This window comes from Erigeron canadensis, chromosome 6, assembly GCF_010389155.1.
Source record: "Erigeron canadensis isolate Cc75 chromosome 6, C_canadensis_v1, whole genome shotgun sequence".
NCBI classification, from domain to species: domain Eukaryota; kingdom Viridiplantae; phylum Streptophyta; class Magnoliopsida; order Asterales; family Asteraceae; genus Erigeron; species Erigeron canadensis.
Window position 1 is genome coordinate 40,065,497 of NC_057766.1, and position 20,827 is coordinate 40,086,323.

General features: G+C 33.4%; 5 protein-coding genes across 5 annotated transcripts; 2 read left to right on the forward strand and 3 right to left on the reverse strand.

Moving 5' to 3' along the window:
- Window positions 1-720: 720 nt before the first annotated feature.
- LOC122602870 (60S ribosomal protein L35-2-like) lies at window positions 721-2,331 on the reverse strand. Its single transcript, XM_043775479.1, has 4 exons — window positions 2,223-2,331; window positions 2,008-2,143; window positions 1,152-1,308; window positions 721-982 (listed from the first exon to the last, which is right to left on the reverse strand). The coding sequence occupies exons 1-4, from the start codon at window positions 2,224-2,226 to the stop codon at window positions 908-910; spliced, it is 372 nt and encodes a 123-aa protein (XP_043631414.1). The 5' UTR covers window positions 2,227-2,331; the 3' UTR covers window positions 721-907.
- Window positions 2,332-7,437: 5,106 nt separating this feature from the next.
- Window positions 7,438-9,707, forward strand: LOC122602865 (caffeoylshikimate esterase-like). The gene is made up of 7 exons (XM_043775472.1): window positions 7,438-7,642; window positions 7,742-7,774; window positions 7,894-8,020; window positions 8,104-8,250; window positions 8,691-8,821; window positions 8,962-9,099; window positions 9,188-9,707. Exons 1-7 carry the CDS (start codon window positions 7,640-7,642, stop codon window positions 9,557-9,559), a joined length of 951 nt encoding a protein of 316 aa, XP_043631407.1. The 5' UTR covers window positions 7,438-7,639; the 3' UTR covers window positions 9,560-9,707.
- LOC122602861 (pentatricopeptide repeat-containing protein At2g33680) lies at window positions 8,967-12,559 on the reverse strand. Its single transcript, XM_043775467.1, has 2 exons — window positions 10,171-12,559; window positions 8,967-9,437 (listed from the first exon to the last, which is right to left on the reverse strand). The coding sequence occupies exon 1, from the start codon at window positions 12,553-12,555 to the stop codon at window positions 10,411-10,413; it is 2,145 nt and encodes a 714-aa protein (XP_043631402.1). The 5' UTR covers window positions 12,556-12,559; the 3' UTR covers window positions 8,967-9,437; window positions 10,171-10,410.
- A 1,073-nt stretch (window positions 12,560-13,632) lies between these two features.
- Window positions 13,633-14,733, forward strand: LOC122604884 (dirigent protein 24). The gene has a single exon (XM_043777745.1). The coding sequence runs from the start codon at window positions 13,633-13,635 to the stop codon at window positions 14,731-14,733; it is 1,101 nt and encodes a 366-aa protein (XP_043633680.1).
- A 112-nt stretch (window positions 14,734-14,845) lies between these two features.
- LOC122602864 lies at window positions 14,846-17,704 on the reverse strand. The gene is made up of 4 exons (XM_043775471.1): window positions 17,568-17,704; window positions 16,577-17,325; window positions 16,296-16,482; window positions 14,846-15,861 (listed from the first exon to the last, which is right to left on the reverse strand). Exons 2-4 carry the CDS (start codon window positions 17,300-17,302, stop codon window positions 15,248-15,250), a joined length of 1,527 nt encoding a protein of 508 aa, XP_043631406.1. The 5' UTR covers window positions 17,303-17,325; window positions 17,568-17,704; the 3' UTR covers window positions 14,846-15,247.
- Window positions 17,705-20,827: the final 3,123 nt, after the last annotated feature.

Below are 20,827 nucleotides of genomic sequence, written 5' to 3' on the forward strand. Positions count from 1 at the left end.
AAACGATTCCCTCTTATAACATTTTTACCACAAACTTAATGTTTTTTTAAATTGAAAGTGATATTCATACCACATAAGTGATATATCTACCACACACAATATTATTGGTTTGTAGTTTGTACAACATGCTAAAAAAAACTTGTGTATTGTTATAAACTAATAAAAAGTGATGGTACCATGAAAATTAAGATTAAAAAAAAAATCTAAAAAAAATAATGAACACCCAATGTTGTCTTCAACCATTTTCAGGTCCTAGACTGTTTATGGGGAGTTTTTGATGTACACAGCCTTACACGATTACACATACACAAGGGAATTTTCTTTTTCATTGTCGTGAAGAAATATCCACAATCATCGGCCTTGGAAAATTTCAATGAAACCCAAAAAAAGATGCATTTTTTAGATGTTGAGCACTATTCAGTAACACCTGAGAGGTGTTAGCTAAAGTGTATATATGTATATGAGACTTAGGAGTTATCCATAGTTTCAGCATATTGTCTCTGAATCTCCACCTCCAAAATGGTACCTATAAGATTTTAATTGAGACCTCTCGTATAAGAGGGTGTGTATCAGTGTATGTGTATAAACACTTTGTGAGATGAGAGTGTATGACGTTTGGTTTGAAATTCAGTCTTTGAGGTATGTCGTGATCGTAGATACATACAGCTGACCACACATAGCAACCAAAAACGTAAAAAAAAAAAAAAGGTAAAACCAACCTTCTACGAAAGCAAGTTCACATAACTAAAAGCATAAAGAGCAACCTCCAATGTCAACCATATTGTAACTCATAGCAGACAAACTATCAAATACATAATTTCTGACGGATCTTACACAACTTGAATTCAAAAATGGAAAGAGATTAACATACATCAGTACCTAAATCTCATCCTTAATAATTATCATCTTAGGCCTTGATAGCATATTTCCTCAAAGGGAAGTACTTTTCCTTCTTCTTCTCTCTTTCAGTCTTCAATGAAGCCTAAATACACAGAAAAACAATCTCAGAAAACATCTCTATTTGAACAATCAATACATAAATCCAACAAACTGAGCAACTGGAAAAAGAGTCTGGAATCTTCCCAGCAAATATATAATCAATTGAAGTAAGTGCGCGAAATGGCATAAAAGAAAAGACAATACAGTAATACCTGATGCTTGGTAAGACGTCTACGGATGGCTCTGGTTTTCTTTGGACGCAAATCAAGAGGCAAGTACTTTTTGCCCTTGTAGGCTTCCCTAAGAGCAGACTTCTGGGTTTGGGAAATGACAGTCAAAACCTGAGCAATTGATGTCCTCACCACTTTACTGCAAGAATAAACAGAAACCAAAATCATGAAAACCAGAAGCAAGATAAGACAACAATATACAATTAAAATATATAACTTGCATCACATTTGAATCAGGTATATACAGAGGTTGCAGATTACACAAAAACAGAACAGAACAACGAGACAATTAACCAACTGCGACATATTACAAATCCAAAGAGTCGATTAAAAAGTGACATTATTTTACAAAATCAGGTGTAAAAGCATATAGAGCAGCTCACCACACAAGAATCACATCATTACATAACGAAAGACACATAAAAAACAACATAGTAGACAAACATAAATAAATCCTTCTCTAACATTCCTCTTTTTTAAGATCTAGAGTATCACCATCCTGGCATCCCACAACAACCAATTTAAACGTAAATGTATTGAACAACGGAAATTAAAAAAAAAAAAAAAAAAACTTTCAGATTAAGTTCAGGCTTGATAAGTTTTACAAAATTTACTGTTAGGATTAATTTCAGTTAGATACTAAATGGGATTGTTAAAAACAGCTCAAAAAAATTCATGTTCGATTTCTAACCCTAATCCAATACATATACAGCTCTAACCTATTGTGTGCTATATACTACAATCCAGTAACAAAAATAAAGAAAATGTATTACTTTAACTGATTTCTTATATATATAAAATAATAAAATAATATATAGAGATATTGAGAGATATATACATCTTGGATAGTTTGTTGGGAGCTCCGCCAGTAACCTTGGCAACACGAAGAAGAGCAAGTTCAGCCTTGAGATCCTTCAACTGATCAAACAAATCAGCCTTTGATTTGCTCCTAAGCTCATGAACCTTGATTCTCGCTGTTATTTTTTCATCAATTTGAAAAATTAACAATCATCATCATCATAAGAAAAGCATTCAAATAAATAAATTACGTACCCATTGATTGATTGATGAAGATGGAGTGTCAACTACGCTGGCCGCCTTGAATATATGAAACCCTAGCTGCTGCTAACAAATGAGCGACAGGTTAGGGCTAATATATACATGTATACATATTTACATACATTTGGGCTGTATCTACTTTCAGCCCAGTTCATGAAATCTTTTGTTTCTTTGGAAAGCCCAGTTAATATTTCATTTTTTTTTTTTATAAAAATGTTATGTAATCGTTTAAAAGAATTAATATTGCTACCACTTTTTCATTTTTAAACAATTTACTATAATCGCATATTATGAGAGTGTTTGGGATTGAGTTTGTAAAATAAATTATGCATTTAAAAACTATGTTTTAAAAAAGTATGCACCGCCTGCTTTTCCAGTGTTTTCTCTCTATGAAAACGCAGGGAATCATTTATTTTGTCAAGCATTTCTTTCATTATTTGCATTATGCAAACACAATAATCAGAAATCAGCTCAAAAGACAATCACAAACACCCTTTAAGTATTTGTGTTTGTATTCAAAATAAAGTTTTCCTTTGCACTCCACAAAATTATATTATAATAACTATTTAACCAGGGCGTGGCCACGCGAAAACATAACGATACATAAAACTTGCAATGTGTACAAGATCGGTGATAGATACGTAATAAACGTACATTACAAAAGTGTATCATAAAGCTAAAGAAAAACAACACAGAAAATAAAAATTGGTTCAAAAGACTATTTTAATAAAAATACTTCATCATAGTGTCATGTGTTTATGGTAGTTAACCGGGGATTACTTGAACGTAAGAACAAATGAAAGATACATTATGAAAAAGTATTACCATAAAAGAAATAAGGTAAAAATAAAAAATCAAATATGTATTCTTATAGGTAGCCATGGTTGTTATGGGGATTATGTGAACGTTGAATGAGGATAATAACAGTTACTTTTCTTTTTATGCAAAAGACCCTTCATAAAAATGAATACAAATTAATATATTACTAAATGAATAAAAAAAAAATGAAAATCAACATTAGATAAAAGCATAATAAAAAAGGGCTAAAGATTTTTAAATAAATTATGCATATTTAGATTTAGATCCGGCTAACAGGCATGCATCTTGTCGTGAAGAAAAAAAAAGGACAAATTGACATATTGTTGTGCAATTTGTTTCACTAAGGTTGCTCATAGTAAACTAGAAGGATGCCCACGCGTTGTAGCGGCAACGGTTTATAACGCGTGAGATATCGTAACGGTAATACAAGTTGTTTAGGTTATTTTCATGATATATATCGATGAGACATCTAACCGTGATTATCATTTTAAATATAAGTCGATGATTAGATGTAAAAAATGTTAAGGTGTAAAAATTAACCATTTTAAATATATTTGTTAGGGTTATTTAGGAGTACTATGGGGATATTGAAAAAATGTTGAATTTCCTAAGATAGAGAGACTAATTTATTTTATAAGGGATTATAGAGGATGGTAAGCTATTGACAAATGCTTTTATATCACACTTTTTATTTTGTAGCCACAAAGTTATATTATATTATAGACTTGATTATTTTATAAGTGAATAAAATCATGAGTATTTCATATGGGTAATTATCCTGTAAAGAACTAAAGACCAATAAATTAAGCCAATCGTGCTTGCAAAAACTATAGACATTAGGGGGGAGGGAGTGGTCGCGGGGAAGCGGGGCTGCGCGGGCACACCGCCGCCGGCGGTTCACCGCATGAGGGAGAAGAAGAAAAGGGGGGAAGAAAAGAGAGAGAAAGGAGGGAAGAGAGAAGGAGAAGGTGATTGGCTAAAAATCTGGGCTACGTTTTTTTTTTCTTTTATTAACTTGATCATCATCAATGGAGTATATATATGTATGAATATATGTATACATAGGTTGAAGGAGACAGATATAGATCTGTTTTATTTTTTTATTTTTATTGTTAATTACATTTTAGTCCCTGTAGACTAGTTTATTTATTTATATTAATTGCAATTCGGTCCCTGTATACTATTATTATTTACAGATTGCCCCTGTACTTTAAATTTATATAATTTTGATTGTATATATATATATATATATATAAGTTTTAGTCTATATAGTTTTTAAAAATATATAGTATTAAAAATAAATGATGAGATGGAGATGGGGGAAGATGGGGGAAAGTGGCGCCAGTGATTTGGGGAAGGCGGGGGAAGATTGGGGAAAATTGAGGTGTAAGAATTTAATTGGTTAGTGTTGGGGGAGGATGGGTAACCACTCTTTCCCCCCTTATAGATGGACTAAATTGATAATTTACCCGCATCTTTTGAACCATCGATATTAGAGAAAATGACCGTGCATCTCCTATTCTCTGTGCCTTGGTCAAATTGCAACCACTTCTCGTCGTCATATATATACTCATATATTAAGATAGCTCAAGAAAGGGTGATGATCCACAGTTCCACACTCCCTTTTTGTCTGTATATATGTTCTCACCGGAGTGTTACCATATATATATATACCATAACACTCCGCTGAGAACAGTCTTAAAATAAAAACGGTATATTCACTTAAAAAACATCATTCTGATGCATTAAAAGTCGGTAAAACTAACATAGTGCATAACTAATTATCATTATTTAAGTGTTTAACAACACATTGACCTGTCAAAATGAAGAAAATCATGTTTTTTTGTTTTGTGCATCCATCTTGGATGCATATTCTTCAAAACGATGCATCCACCAAAAAACGTGATTTTTTCGATTTTGACGGATCAATGTGTTGTTAAACACTTAAATAATGATAATTATTTATGCACCATGTTAGTTTTATGGACTTTTAATGCATCAAAATGATTTTTTTAAGTGTTCTCACCGTTCTTATTTTAAGACTATTCTTATTTAATTGTTTATATATATATATATATATATATATCACAATGTGACATACTATACCATAATACGAAACATGTTTGGTAGTGTATGACTAAGAAAGGATATATATATGGATCAACCTCCTCTAGAAAACATTCTTTTACATAATATTGAGTTCATTTTTAACATAATCAACAAACATTTATTTCATATATTTAAAAAGAAACAAATAGTCAAGTTTATAACACAATAGAAATTAAAAATGTAAGCAAAAAGTACATGAATATTTATACCTTTCGTTTTCATGATTAAATCCATAGTCGTAAAAGTTTAAATTATGTCTTTGTTTTTGTAGAGTCATTTTTGGCTAACTATCCAATTATCCATCGATCCGTGAAATTAGTTTCTCTCATAAAAGCTTGATAGACAAGCCAATACTAACCGCCCCTTTTGATAATACATAAATAAGAAGTATATAACGATATCTTTGATTGAATTTAGTATGATAAATTGATAATCTTGGTGTCAAACAAATTCATTAAAAAGAGATTGGTGGCAAATCCGTAACTAGTTGTATTGTATCTATATATCACTTGAGATACGAGTTGATCGTTAAGTAGAGACATCTTTAGAATTCATTCAAGAAAACTTAACCATTGGAGTATGTGATCGTGTCCCGCTAACAAAATTCCACGCATTATCAAATGACGTCGTCTTTGTGAACCCGCTACCAATTCTCTACTTTTGGAGGCTTCATGTTTCATCACATGGATATACATGGTTGACTATTTCTCTAATTCAAAGCTCAAAACGAATTCTAATTCCAGAAAAAATAAAAATAAAAATAAATGCCAGTGACTACTTTGTTCTTGAGTTTATATTTAGAAGAAAAAAAAAGAAAGAGTAATAAATGATTAGAAAAGAAGGAGCTTTGTTTCTTTCTTTCTAAATCATCCCAAAAATGGGATGATTGATTTTACACTAACACTGTATTGTTTAGTTTATTTAGAGGTGGAAAGGAAAGGAGAAAAGAGGAAAAAATTATAAAATACATTCTTTAGATTTTTTGAAGTATGGAAAGAGAATGAGTGGAAAGGATTAGGAGGGAGAGTGTAGTTGTTTTGTGTTTAAAAAATTTTCCTCTCATTTTTGAGGTGATTGGGAAGGAAAACTTTCTTTCCCTCTCTTCTCCTTTCCCCTCTTAAGTTAACTAAACAATACAACGTAAATTAACTAGAATTTTTCATTCATTTCTTTTCAAATCACTTCACTTCATTTCTTTAAAAAACCCAAGAACATAAGTTATAACATCTTTTAGTTTCTTTTCCTTTCTTTCTCAAATAAAACTCAAGAACATCTCAAATTGAGTAGAGTGAAGTAAGATATTTTGTCTCTAATAAGTGAAGTAGATTCAAATATGAGTTTCAGATATTATAATAAAAGTAAATAAAAAAATATTAAATAAAGTACTTAGAAATTAACTTAACGTGCATAAAAAGTTTGTAAATTTTCATATTAAAAAAAAAAAAAATTTTACTTGAAGGCTTAAATTGGGTTTAGTTATTTTATAATTTTCCATTTTCAGTTCTCAAGAAACAAAAAAGTGTTTTTTATCTCTGTAAAAGCCTTCAAAAATTTGAAAACGTTTTTAGTTGTCAACTAGAAAAACACAAGGAGTTAGCCAATTATAAAATGAAAATTACTTTCTAATAATATAAACAAGTTTTTAAAAGTATAAGTTATAAATTAGAAAACTTTCTCTTTTTAGGAAAAAAACTTTTTAACAAAATCACATTTGATCAATAGGTTTTCTGTTTCCTTTGAAAAACTTTCCAACACTTCTAATTTTCTACAACTAAACGGACTCTTAACTACTTATTTTTTTCATCGCTGCCGTAAATAGCGAAGCTACGTTAAAAGTGATCTAAAAAAAATAGTGAAGTCATATATGCTAAGAATTAACAAAAAAGTCACATTGTCTTCCTAGGGAGTGGGTCTGATATATTTTCTAGTATAGTGGTTGTGTTTAAACTGTCTAGTACAGGTATAAAATTGTTATACTCATATCTATACATAGATAGCAACTCTTTTATACATACCCCGACAAATTTAACGCTAAATAGTATGATTAGCAAAAGTCATAAGAGAAACATAGAATTTGATCATTTGCCAAAAAGAACACCAATACAGTCTACCCCCCAATAAATTAAGATTTAAGAGTGTGTTTGGGATTGAGTTTTAAAGAGATTATCTGATTATTGCGTTTGCATAATGCATTTAATGGAAAAAAATTTTGGCATAAAAAAGTGATTACACAGAGACAAAACACAGTTTTTAAACGCAAAATCTATTTTACATAATCAATCCCAAACACCCCGTAAGATTTATTTAAAAAAAACCATAGTGCACCTCTCCTCTCCGTATTAGTAGGGATCAAACTTCCCTATTGCATTTGAGCTTCTCAGATTCTAAAATCTCTCCTTTTCTGTCTCCCACTTCCAATATCTCAGGATCCATCAAAACAAATTTGTGTTTTCTAAAACACACTCACATACACACTTTGTTTCATGGTATGTTCTCTATTTTGTATCATATGTATCTTCAAATATAATATTCATGGCTCATTCTTTTGATCATATGCTTTTTGTTTCGTTTCCCACAAATTTCAGGCAAAGGAAGCTTCAGATGCCAGATACGAAGAGGTACGTACAATTGACCCATTTTTTCAAGAATAATATCAACTTATACATCAAAGTGTTCTGTTTTTTGTTTTCTTAGAAGATCATGCATGAAACTCTAAAGTTTTTGCCATTATTTTCAGGAAGTTATTACAAATTCAAGGGGATTGAAGCTTTCTACGTATCGATGGATGCCGGTTGATAGTGAACCGCAAGCTTTAGTGTTTCTTAACCATGGGTATGCCATGGAATGTAGTGTCTCCATGAAAGGTGAAGCTTTATTTTGAAAATTCTGTTAACAAAAAATGCATTATTTGATGTATTATGGAATGAAATAAAACTTGAATAAACAGGAGCTGCAATGAGGCTTGTGAAAGCAGGATTTGGAGTGTACGGAATAGATAATGAAGGCCATGGAAAATCTGATGGAATTCAGGGTTATATTCCTTGTTTTGATGATCTTGTTGATGATTGTTCTCAGTTTTTCACGAGCGTTTGTGGTTAGTTTTATTATTATTTATATTGTGTTCTTCAAGTATTCTTTCTGTTTTTACCAGTTCAAGAAAAAAAAGTTTGAAATGTAATCTTGACCGATTCAATTCAAACTTGGAAGAATGGCATATTGGCAGTTGTTTTTTTTTTTTTATCCTTGCTTGATGGATAAATAAAGTTATTTTATTCTGTATATATATAAGTAAAATAATAAAAAAAAAATCAGTTGAACATAGAATGATCAAGTAACAACCCATTTTCATCATTAAATAATTAAGTTTAGCAGTTCCATTTCTTACCCGGAACTGTTGAACGCAAAAATAGCTTAATTTCAAGGAAAAAAACCCCTTTACCCTTTTGCTATTTCTTAATGCAAATTCGGACTACAGCTGGGTAAAAATGCTACTATTTGAGCACTGAATGCAATTTTTGATGTATTGGTTAATAGAAAGGAAAGAGAACAAGAATAAGTTGAGGATATTGCTTGGAGAATCCATGGGAGGAGCAATGGTTCTCAGATTACATAGGAAGAAGTCGGAATTCTGGGATGGTGGTGTTTTGGTTGCACCCATGTGTAAGGTGTGTACAACTCCTCCCCTCCAAATTTCTACCAGTTTCTTGTATATGTTTGTAGATATAGATATATTTTTGTTAAACGTAAATCCATTGCTTATATATTGTTTCATTGCCCTCTTAACAGTTTAAGTTTAATTTTTCAGCTTGCTGACAATATGAAACCACCACAAATTGTGTTCAGTGTTTTATTACAACTTACTAGGTTCATACCAACTTGGAGAGTTGTTCCTGGTGAAGATATCATTGACCTAGCCTTTAGAGATCCTAAAATTAGAGAGGAAGTAATCAACTTCAAATATCTCTATACAATGTCACGATAATTCTGTTTCCCCTGTTACGAATTTAAGCATGTGTATTTCCTTGTGACAGATTCGCAAGAACCCATTATGCTACAAAGGCCGTGTGCGCCTACAAACTGCTTTGGAATTGTTTAATGTCGCCGTAGACCTTGAAAAGAGGCTAAAAGAAGTAACATTACCGTTCTTAATTGCACATGGCGAGGATGACAAAGTGACCGATCCCTTGACGAGCAAACTGTTATACGAAACTGCTTCTAGTACTGACAAGACCTTAAAGATGTATCCAGGAATGTGGCATGCGCTCACTTACGGAGAGTTTACTGAAAACACCGATAATGTTTTTGCTGATATTATTAGCTGGATAAATGAAAGAATCGCGAGAGGAAACTCAAGACTAGAGAGGGAACAAAAGAACGTAAATGACGAGCTTCATAAAAAGTAAAACAAGCGATTACTAGGGTTTTTACTAATGTAAAAATGCATAGCAAGCACTTCCTTTTTCTTGTGTTTCTTTACATAAAAATCATAATTCCTTTTCTTTGAGGTTTGTAAACGTATGCACGTAAACTGTTTCAAACATATATTTAGATTTAAGCATAAAATAGTGTGTCAATCAGCCAAATTATAATATGATATGATATCAAATCAAAGAGTTAGCAAGTCATACGAATCAAGAGACAATTCAAATCAATCTTAAAATGTGATGGAAAGCTCTACCTAATGTTCCAAATATATAGACTTATCAAGGACTAACGTTCACCTAATGGTTCATATAAAAGGGTTTAAAATCTAAATCCAAAGGCTGTCCAAAGGCAAACCTACCACAAAACTTGAACAACAAAATCAAAGATAGTGGTAGGTAAAATAACAACTTCAATGATTAAGAGTTCCTTCCATTATTGACTCTTTGTCTTCCCTATCATTTTTTTTCTTCTCATTTGTATCAATTTTGTACATGCTAAAACACAAGAAAAAATGTAATGTGGGAACTTAATAACTAAAAACACTAATAATATTACAAGTGACAGCATTCGGTAAAAAGGAAATACATACCTGAATGTGCTTCATTACTTCGTCAAGTTTTCAGGTGTAGAAAAACAAAAATCACATGGAGAAACAAGGATTCCCAGATCACCAATTATGTATAATGGTCTCTAATCCAAGATAACATATGTGTATCCGCAATATGTACCGGTTTGTTGAGTTTAAAAGAAGATATTTAAAAGGTAAAGCTCAACCAGATAGCAAGTTTCATAATCCTTACTAGCTGTAGTGCTGTACTACTGTAGCATCTCAAAATTCTAAATCTGCAAAATTTGAATCAGATTCAGGATAGTAACCTTCATCTTTCATAAGCTTGCCTAACCTATGTACCTCTGAACGTATTTCTTTTATTTGTGGATGCAACTGGTCTCCAACGACAAACACATTACAGTGACTCTTAAGGTCAATCCAGCTGACTCCGGGCTCCTTGTTCACCCCACGGATATTCATCAATTTACGAACTCGTTCAACATCTTCTGACCTTGCCAAAGCCTTATATATACTAGCTAATAAAACATATGCAGAAGATTCTTGTGAGCCCAATTCCATTAACTTCTCACCAGCATAGACTCCTAATTCATAATAACGATAATTCCTACAAGCACTTAACAATATACGCCATAGACAGAGACCATGATCTATTGGTGCTGATTCGATAAATTCTTTTGCTTCGGTGAGCTTTCCCCCACGGCTTAGAAGATCAACCATGCACGCATAATGGTCTAATTTTGGAGTGATACCATACTCATTTGACATCATATTGAAAAAATCCCAACCTTTTTCTACCATTCCCATGTGGCTACAAGCAGTGAGAATATTTACAAATGTTACATAGTCCGGCTTTGTACCCTCAATATGCATTTTATTGAACAATTCAAGTGCTTCGTTACCATGTCCATTTTGAGCAAGACCCGAAATCATTGAGTTCCAAGAAATAACATCCCTTGATGGCATCCTTGCAAATACAAGATCCCCGTCTTTGAAGCTTCCACATTTAGCATACATGGTGGAGAGTGCACCTCCAATAGGAACCTTAAGCCCAAATCCATGTTTAATACTAGAGGCGTGGATTTGTTTTCCTTGCTCTAATGCAGCAAGACTCGAGCATGCTTTGAGCACACTTGCCATGGTGAGCTCATTGGGTGAGATACCTTGTTTCCGCATTCTACAAAACAAATCCATGGCGGCCTCATTTTCTCCATTTTGAACATACCCACTAATCATTGAAGTCCAAAACACAATATCCGGTTCTTGTAGATGATCAAACCCCTTTCGTGCATCATCCAAGGAACCACATTTAGCATACATATCAACCAAAGCCGTCATTATATAAATCTGATACTGAAATCCTAACTTAATCGAGTATGCATGTGCCTCCTTTCCTTCCCCAAGAGCCAAACCATCACTACAAGCATTGATAACTCCAACAAGCGTAAACTCACTAGCAACCAACCCGTTCAAATGCATCTTACTAAACATCCCCAACGCCTTTCTACAATCCCCACCCTGCGCATAGCCCGTAATCATTGCAGACCAAGTAATCGAATTCTTATTACTAGACCACTCAAACGCCTTAACAGCCTCATCCAAGCTACCACACTTCGAATACATTGTCACAATCGCATTCCCAACAGACACGAAAGACAGCAACCCATGTTTAAGTCCAAGACAATGAATCTGCGACCCAACTCCAACAAACTCCGGCAAAGTAAACGCACTCAAAACACTCGTGACAACAAACTCATTAACACACTCGTCTTCTTCACAAACCAACTTCTTAAACAACCCAAACGCCTCACCACAAATCCTCTGCATCGAATACCCAGAAATCATCGTCGCCCAAGAAAACGAATTCCTGTCAGGCATTTCATCAAACACCTTACGTGCATCCTCAACCAAGCCACATTTACAATATACATTCAACAAAGAACTCCCAACAAATATATCCTCACACTTGCCCAACTTAACAGCAACACAATGCACCACTTTCCCATTAACAGAATCCATTAAATTCGAAGCAGCGGTAAATACGCCTGCGAAAGTTCGGGCATCCGGCAACACATCTTGTGACATCATTTGTTTGAAAAGTTGCATTACAATGATGGAATTGTGACGGCCGGTTAGTTGAGAATAGCCGTTGATTAAGGAATTCCATGAAACGATGTCTTTGTGATGGATGGTTAAGAATGCGCGATGGGCGTCGGGCAAAAGATGGCATTTGGCGTAGAAGTTGACGAGGGCGTTGGCGACGTAAGGGCAGGAGTGGGTGGAGCCGGTTTTGATGACGTGGGCGTGAAGGGATTTGCCGGGTGGGATGTTTTTGTGGTGGGTGTATTCCAGGAATTGTGTGAAGATTGATCGGTATTGTGGACTCCTCCTTGCTGCTGCTGTCATGAAATCAATCTCTATGTTTTGTATTTTTAATTATTTTTTTAACACAAATCATTTATCTACATGTCAAAAAAATTCAACCAAACCTATGGTAAATAAGGTTATCTCCAAACAAAAGCTAGAAATATTTCTCAATTTCCTTTTTTATTAAATGTTTATTTATTCATTCATTTTTCGAGAAAATAATTTGAAAATAATCAACCCGTTGAATGTAAGAACTGTAATTCGGAACAGTTCTTATGATTTTCCCTTATGGTTAGTGATGTGCTTGGTGACATATTTGTCCCAGGTTCGAATTCTCACGGTTAACTTTGATATATATTTGAGGTCCTTCTATGAGGGCTTAGGTTCGTCCTTTTGGACTATTTAATTGGGGGTTTTCTTCTCACGTGGTCCTAGTGTTGCGGTTCTGAGGTGTAACGTATGTGTACACCCTCAGAAATTTACCTTTCCAAAAAAAAAATACAATACAAGTATAGATTCAGTTTTTGGAAGATGGCGTATAACCTATAGAAGGTTTGTATTAGTACCAACATGAATCACATCCAAAGTCTCTATCGCAGATTCTTGTTCACTTTAGAGTGGAGTTGTACCAAATGAGTGCATTCAACATTCCAGTCGGGTTTGCAGTCATGTTTTTATTATAAATTTCAAGTTCGAGTTAATTAGTCCGGTTTAGTTTGGTTTTGACTATGAACAACCTGGATGGCTAGGTGATTTCAAAGAATCAAAGTGTACAATCTCCTATATTTTTTGAAAAAATTTAATGCATGAATCTAACTTCAATATATTAGATTACTGATCAGCTTTAACTTGATAAACATTATACAAACATGTAGCCAAAATGTGGGTTTTTTTAAAATAATATGATTGAAGAACACAATAACCAATTTAAGTAGACCACCAAATATACTTATAAACCAAACCTCTAAATACAACAACTCCAGTCTCCATATATCAATCTCATCGACTCCACTTCTCATCAAATGCATACAGCACAAATGCATATATATCCCCCAGTGTCTCATCGAACACATACATACACAAAAAACAATCCCTCAATCTCATTTCAAACCCCAAATGGCAAATTTTAAGTTTTGCACGTCTACCCTTTGCATCTTTTTGCTAGCCTTCTTATTTGGATGTGCTACTGGAACCCGTATCCTTGTCGATACAACCCCACTTTTGACTACCCAGCACGACTCGTTTGGTCCAATAAACGCGGCTGATGCCCCTGATGTGGAACCTCAAGATGACCCCACCCCTGACCTACCAACAGATGATACCCCCACTACCATAGCACCTGCACCAGTTAGTCCTTCTGTCCCTTTACCAGACGCAACAAGTCCTGTTGTTGCCCCTGGTGTCACAGGTTCCCCGGTAGCAACAACTGCTACTACTAATGTGGCACCAGTAACACCAGTGGCAACTCCAACAGGTGGGTCTGCAGCAGTTGGTGCAACCAATGGCGAACACCCAACCTTGAGCTTCTTTATGCATGATGTGCTAGGAGGGTCTCATGCTACAAGCAGAGTGGTCACAGGAATTGTTGCCACATCTGATGCCAATGCTGTGCCCTTTTCAAGACCCAACAGTCAAGTTTTTCCAATAACCGGTGGAGTCCCGCTAAGCAACATCAATGGCATAGTCAATAACAACAATCTTCCATTCTTAGCTGGCTTCAATGGCAATAGCCCAAACAACCCGAATTCCAACACTGTCCTCCAAAACACTGGGAACAACAATGTTGTCAATGGAGGAAACAACTTACCATTTGTCTCTGCAGGTCAACTTCCATCTGGCATAACCCTGCAACAACTCATGTTTGGGTCAATCACTGTGATAGATAACGAGTTGACTGAAGGACATGAACTTGGGACCGGGGTGCTCGGAAGAGGACAAGGGTTCTACCTCTCAAGCTCATTAGATGGGAGTAGTCACACATTTGCACTAACCACATTGTTCCACGGTAGTGATCATGAAGTAGATGATACAATTAGTTTCTTTGGGGTTCACCGGACTGCTTCAGAAGTCTCTCATATAGCTGTAATTGGTGGGACAGGTAAGTATGAAGATGCCAAGGGATATGCTACCATTGAAAGTCTACCTCAAGTGGATGAACACACTACTGATGGAGTTGAAACCATTGTTCATGTTAATGTCTACCTTACTACACCATAAAGAGTTCTTATGTACTTACATTGATTAATGTTTTGCGATTCTTGCTTGAATTGAAGTGTTTTCAGATCTGAAATGTTAGCTGCATAGTCCTATTGCTTAAAACCCATTTTATATCTTCATCAAACCAAAAGAACATACAAATGCAGTACATATGACAACTTTATCCCATTTGACAAAAATGGGCGAATACAAACTACGGGTCAAACCAGTGACGTTTTAAAGCTTGAAAAAAATGGAAACAGGTCTAATGGGTCGACTAGCTTGAAAGCCATCAAATGAATGTTTTGAATGCTTAAACCTCCTTACAAAAATTTGAATTATTACTTTCACTTTATAATCAATTTAATTTATAGAAATTTCTAAAGATGAGAAAACGAAGAAAAAAATAAGTGTTGAAGGGTAACCCAACCCAACATGTATGGCCCGTAATAAAAAATCTTATATTTCTTTACCCTGGACCCATTTGACCCATTACTCAACCAGCCCACTTTGCCACCTCTAAAACACGGACACTTCAAGCTGAGACTAACTCTGCTGCTAGCTGATCAAACAAAAAGATTTCGATCTCCCTCACAAGAGAATCCAGTTCTTCGACAGGGTCAAACCAGGGTCCTCTTCCCACGGCCTTCTCAGACAACCCATCATTGACTCCCTTTTCTTGACTAACTAAAACAGTCAAAAGTTCTTCCTCGATGACATCTCTCCTCAAAATATTTGCCATCTTTCTTCTTAAAGGCTTGGAGGAAGCACGAATGTCTACATGTGGTCTAACAATATATGTCATGCCTGCATTTATACGATCAAATAGAAGCCTCCTCTCAGCCTTATGCCATAACTCTTGCTTCCCATATTTCTTCTCTAACATTTCAAATACCAAGGGGCTCGCCATGAATTCTGAAGAATGCCATCTTTCAAGGTTTATCTCCCTGTTGCCATCTTGGAAACCTGATTCATCTAGTACATCTACCAGGTACGAATAATCCCGACTTTCTTTGGTACCAAAGGGTATCATTAATTGTATAATTTCATCTGTACAAGATTTTTCATCATCACTCGATGTAACCATTTCAGGGTTGATGTCATTTTCCTCTGATTCTGACTTAAGAAGCTGAAGTTGCATCGACAAACCTACCAATTAATGTAGAACACACATGAGACTACGAATATATTGAATAAGGTCACTTTTTATAATTTGTCACTTGTAAGTTGTAGCTAGTCATATGGGTCAAAGTGATTTAACTATATAGGTGAATACTTGTATGAATTAAAAGTCATAAGACATGTTTCTGCCTTCCAAAAAAAGTCATCAGACGTGTAGTCATTTGCATAAAACCTTCAGAAATTGTCTGTAAGAAAAGGTTAATACTTTATTATTATTATTATTATTATTATATTATAACTCTCAAATGCATTATCGTTTTATGATCATATTCAACATATTAAGCGTTCATGAAACTGAAAAGAAAAATGTTAGAAAGTGTCGGTTTCGACTCACTACCCAACATACCCAGCTTGACACTACTAGTTATATGATGCAAAAAAAGGGTTTTGAGTACACTAACCATGGAGATCAGCTTCCGTACTTCCACCATACTCAGAGCTTGATGAATTATCTTCCCTAAATGGAGGTTCTAGAACTGAAATTGGAGTACGCTGATATATTTCACCTTTACCATCAGGGTGTTCTTCATCATGTTGTAAGAAATCTGAATACACTAAGCCGTATCCATGAGATACAACCAGTGAATCCTGAAAATTTAAGAAGTAACCATGAATCTCTCAAACCAAAGACCAGATATATATTAAGATGGTAGTAAATGAAAATTGTCATTCCGGATAATACCTGTTCAGACGACAGATCCGAAACATGGGAAGAGCATTCTTCTTTTGCAGAGCAGTTACATTTTTTTTCGGTAATATGAAAAGATTCAGCACTTTTTATTCCTGAATTTGCTTTTGAATTATTCACCAATTTCCCGAAACTTGTCTTCGCATCAGTTCTAGTCATTCTCACAGATTTTGTAGTGTTCGATTTGGAAGAAAAATTCAAAGGTTTGAATACTGGTAACTTGATGACATATTCATTTTTCTGACCTTCTTTAATACCAATCAAACTTCTGAATTCTGGTTGAGAAACTTTGGTCATTTTGAGACTCTCCAATAGTCGTTTCTTGACTTCCCAGCCGAAAACAGTGCGAGAATCAATCAGAAAGGAAGGTCCAGAAGCACACTCTACATTCGTTAAATTTGGTCTTATCATTGTACGAGATTTCAAATGTTGTCCATTGTTCACAGAATTGCCAACAATAGGTGACTTCGTACCCTGCATAACGTCACTCGATAAAATATCATTATCTGAACCACTTGTTCTCAAATTCGCCTTTTTCTTGGATCTCAGGAGATGATTTTGAGAGTTTTTTCTCTTATTCTTCCCTATACAACCATGTTTCTGTAGATATCTATCAGAAAACACTTTTTGTTGTCCAGAAACAGCCTGATATCGTGACGATTTATCATCAAAACCCATCAAATTTGCAATTATACTTTCAGCGCTTTGACCGTTTTCCATCTTTTTCAACAATTAGTTCACACCTATATATATATATGCAGATAGCACAAACCATTAACCATCATTTCACAAGCTACCTTTTTTCTTTTCTTAATTCTTATTCCACAAGTACAATAATTTAATTTAATTGATTGAAATTTGTATCATTAATATATACTATACATACATATATTACAAATTCAGCATACATATAGTACAGTTAATCAACTAAATTACTTACTAGAAATTATAAATTAAATAAGAAATGAAGGAATAATTAACCAACCTTGATAAGTGAGACAATTGTGGCTCAAAAGTATAATCATCAGTAGAAGAAATAATATAATAATGGATCTGTATGGTAATCGTCCAAATGATTAGTAGCAGATTAATGAAAGGCGACAATTATGGGAATCTGCTGCGAAGATGCTGGGATTAATAGATAGTAATAATTAATTAAAATTAAAAATTATCGTAACGTTTTTTAAACAGTAATTAATGTGAGGGAGAAAGAGAAAGAGAAAGAGAGAAATTATAGGGTATTTTATTTTGATGAGTGTGTTTAATGGAAGATTAGTGGCATCTTTCGTACGGGCGCCCACCAACATTGATACCGGTTTGTTGGTCAACGCCCTTTGAAGAATTGCGCGCCATAATTCTGCTCCATTTACACATGACTGAATTTTCCATTTTGGTCCCTTGTGATTGTAACATTAACCTTTTATGGTTCTATAACTTACAACCTTATTATTTTAAGCAAAATTAGGACAAGAGATATTATAATGCATGAAAATGAAAATGAGATATCTTTTTACGAAATCTTTTTGGTTACTTTGGGGGAGCTCTTAATAAAAGATTGGTTGCTTCGAAATTGAATAGCTTTATGGTTTTTGGTTAATCAGGATATATATTTTCTCGAAAGTTATTATGTTATTTATATATATGTCTACAAATCAATTTGAAATAAAATTAGTCAAATATACAACATTGTTGTTTTACCAACTCTAAGCATATAATGTAGCATCTACTTAAGTGACCAACGATTATAATTTAGTGGGATTGTTTGATTTATAATAAACATTATTATGATAATTATAAGTTATTGTATATAATATATAATAGTAAAATAATTGAATGGTTCAGGCACGACAACAATTAAGATATTGTTATTTATTGCTTGTATTGGGAAGAAGAAAGAAAGAACGTACGTAACGAAAGACGAGGATTTTTTTATGTTACATGGGATTAATACTTAATATTATGTTGTTTATCGGCTTAATAATTAGTTGTTTATATAGATGGTCGGTAAGTTGGGCATTTGTAAATATATATATTATATATATAGGGGACAATCAAATAAGAATTCTTAAAATAAGAAACGGTGAGAACACTTAAAAACTAAATTTTGATGCATTAAACGTCCATAAAACTAACATAGTGTAAAACTAATTATCATTATTTAAGCGTTTAACAACATATTGGCCTGTCAAATTCGAGAAAATCATGTTTTTTGTTTTGTGTGGATGCATATTTATCAAAATAATGCATCCAACAAAAAACGTGATTTTTTCGATTTTGACGGATCAACGTGTTGTTAAACACTTAGATAATGATAATTAGTTATGCACTATGTTAGTTTTATGGAGTTTTAATGCATCAAAATGATGTTTTTAAGTGTTCTCACCTATGTAGCACCGAAACGGGTACGGCAAAGGGGTACAAGAAAGATACGGGAACGGGAAACGGAAAAACTAAAAAATGCAAGATACGGGTACGGCAATAAAAAACATACAAATTTAAAATATATCAATTTTTTATATACAGACTCGAGACTTCAGATATTATGTATAACTGTATTTGTATAATATATGCTTGATCAGTGATCACTCATCGAATATTTAGTATTTAATAATTGGTTTTGAAATTAAAAAAAATCGAATGTTGATCAAATTGTATATAATGTATTCTGTTTGGAATATGAAAAGTCCATTAAACTCTAATATTAATTAGACTCGGTATGAAAACTTCAAAAAAACCGTTTCGGTATGTATGGAAAATTCAAGGAAAGTTTCACTCGTGTTTCGTACACGGAAACGTTTCCATGGAGTTTCTGAAACGGGTACAACTAGCTGTTTGGAGTTTCGGTGCATCATTCAAATAAGAACAGTTTTAAAATAAGAACGGTGAGAACACTTAAAAAACATCATTTTGATGCATTAAAAATTTATAAAACTAACATAGTGCTTAACTAATTATCATTATTTAAGTGTTTAACAACACATTGATCCGTCAAAAGTGAAAAAATCACGTTTTTTGTTGGATGCATCATTTTGATGAATATGCATCCAAGATGGATGCACAAAACAAAAAACGTGATTTTCTCGATTTTAACAGATCAATGTGTTGTTAAACACTTAAATAATGATAATTAGTTAAGCACTATGTTAGTTTTATGAACTTTTAATGCATCAAAATGATGTTTTTTAAGTGTTCTCGCCGTTCTTATTTTAAGATTGTTCTCACTGGAACGTTACCCTATATATATATATGGGGGATGGGAATATAAGGCTGTCGGGTATCTAAACTTAGGTGTGGAACACTCACAAATTATTTTTTTAATCCATAAAAATCATGGGGGCTCATGCATTTATTCATTAAAGAAGAAATAATAAAATATTAGTATGTGAGGGGTTCCACACCTAAGCTTAGGTGTCGGACAGCCTTATATTCCTTTTTCCCTATATATATATATTCTATAAACACGATATATGTGAGAAAAACTTTAGTCGAAAAAGACATTTTGCATCAACTGTCAACTCAATATCAAAGATCTTAATATATACTATAAGACAGTTGAACTAATGACTTATTAACCAATCAAATCGCTCAATTTTATCAAATTGACTCTCGCTTATGTCATCATTTAGATAAACTATAAATTAAAAATCCTAATAATAATTATCCAAATATATTATTATAATATTATTTATATTAATTTGTAGAAAAAGTCTCATTAATTTACACTTTTTTGTTTTCCATCAACAATTTATACTTTTTAGCCCTCAACACTTAATCTATATTTGTTTTTAACCATCAACTTGAGAGGATTTTTTAAAAATTTTCTTAAAAACGTTACAAAAAGTATTCATATTTTTTTTTAAGTTACAATTGTCACTCAAATCAAGAGTCCTAATTGTTATCAAAAAAATTGAAAACAATCATAATTGTTATCTAATTATCATAAGACAGATGATTGAAAAAGAACCTGCATCATGACCACATACATATACTTGAATGTCAAGTATAAGATCACAAGTATAGTTATATTTTAACTCTTAACTATATTTTAATAATAATATTACATTATGAGTATAACTGGTTTCAAAAACTTTTATAATAGAAAAATTATTATAGCATATGCCTTGTGGAATGACTACGTCAAACAATTCCATCAATATGTCTCAGCTAATAATGACAGTGACGAGCATGCGATTATTGTACTACAACTTGCACATTATAACACTTAGAATCGTATATCTTCAAAAT

Bases quoted from the DNA above. Each gene is read 5' to 3' on its own strand.
- LOC122602870 (XM_043775479.1), bottom strand. The intron at 1,309-2,007 runs GTATATATCTCT...TTATTCTTGCAG, and splicing joins CCCAACAAACTATCCAAGAT to TAAAGTGGTGAGGACATCAA. The intron at 983-1,151 runs GTATTACTGTAT...CTGTGTATTTAG, and splicing joins GACGTCTTACCAAGCATCAG to GCTTCATTGAAGACTGAAAG.
- LOC122602864 (XM_043775471.1), bottom strand. From the start codon at position 17,302: ATGGAAAACGGTCAAAGCGCTGAAAGTATAATTGCAAATTTGATGGGT. The intron at 16,483-16,576 runs GTATTATCCGGA...TTAAATTTTCAG, and splicing joins CGGATCTGTCGTCTGAACAG to GATTCACTGGTTGTATCTCA. The intron at 15,862-16,295 runs GTTAGTGTACTC...ATTAATTGGTAG, and splicing joins TACGGAAGCTGATCTCCATG to GTTTGTCGATGCAACTTCAG.
- LOC122602865 (XM_043775472.1), top strand. The intron at 8,021-8,103 runs GTGAAGCTTTAT...TTGAATAAACAG, and splicing joins ATGTAGTGTCTCCATGAAAG to GAGCTGCAATGAGGCTTGTG. The intron at 9,100-9,187 runs GTAATCAACTTC...TCCTTGTGACAG, and splicing joins ATCCTAAAATTAGAGAGGAA to ATTCGCAAGAACCCATTATG.
- LOC122604884 (XM_043777745.1), top strand. From the start codon at position 13,633: ATGGCAAATTTTAAGTTTTGCACGTCTACCCTTTGCATCTTTTTGCTA.
- LOC122602861 (XM_043775467.1), bottom strand. From the start codon at position 12,555: ATGACAGCAGCAGCAAGGAGGAGTCCACAATACCGATCAATCTTCACA.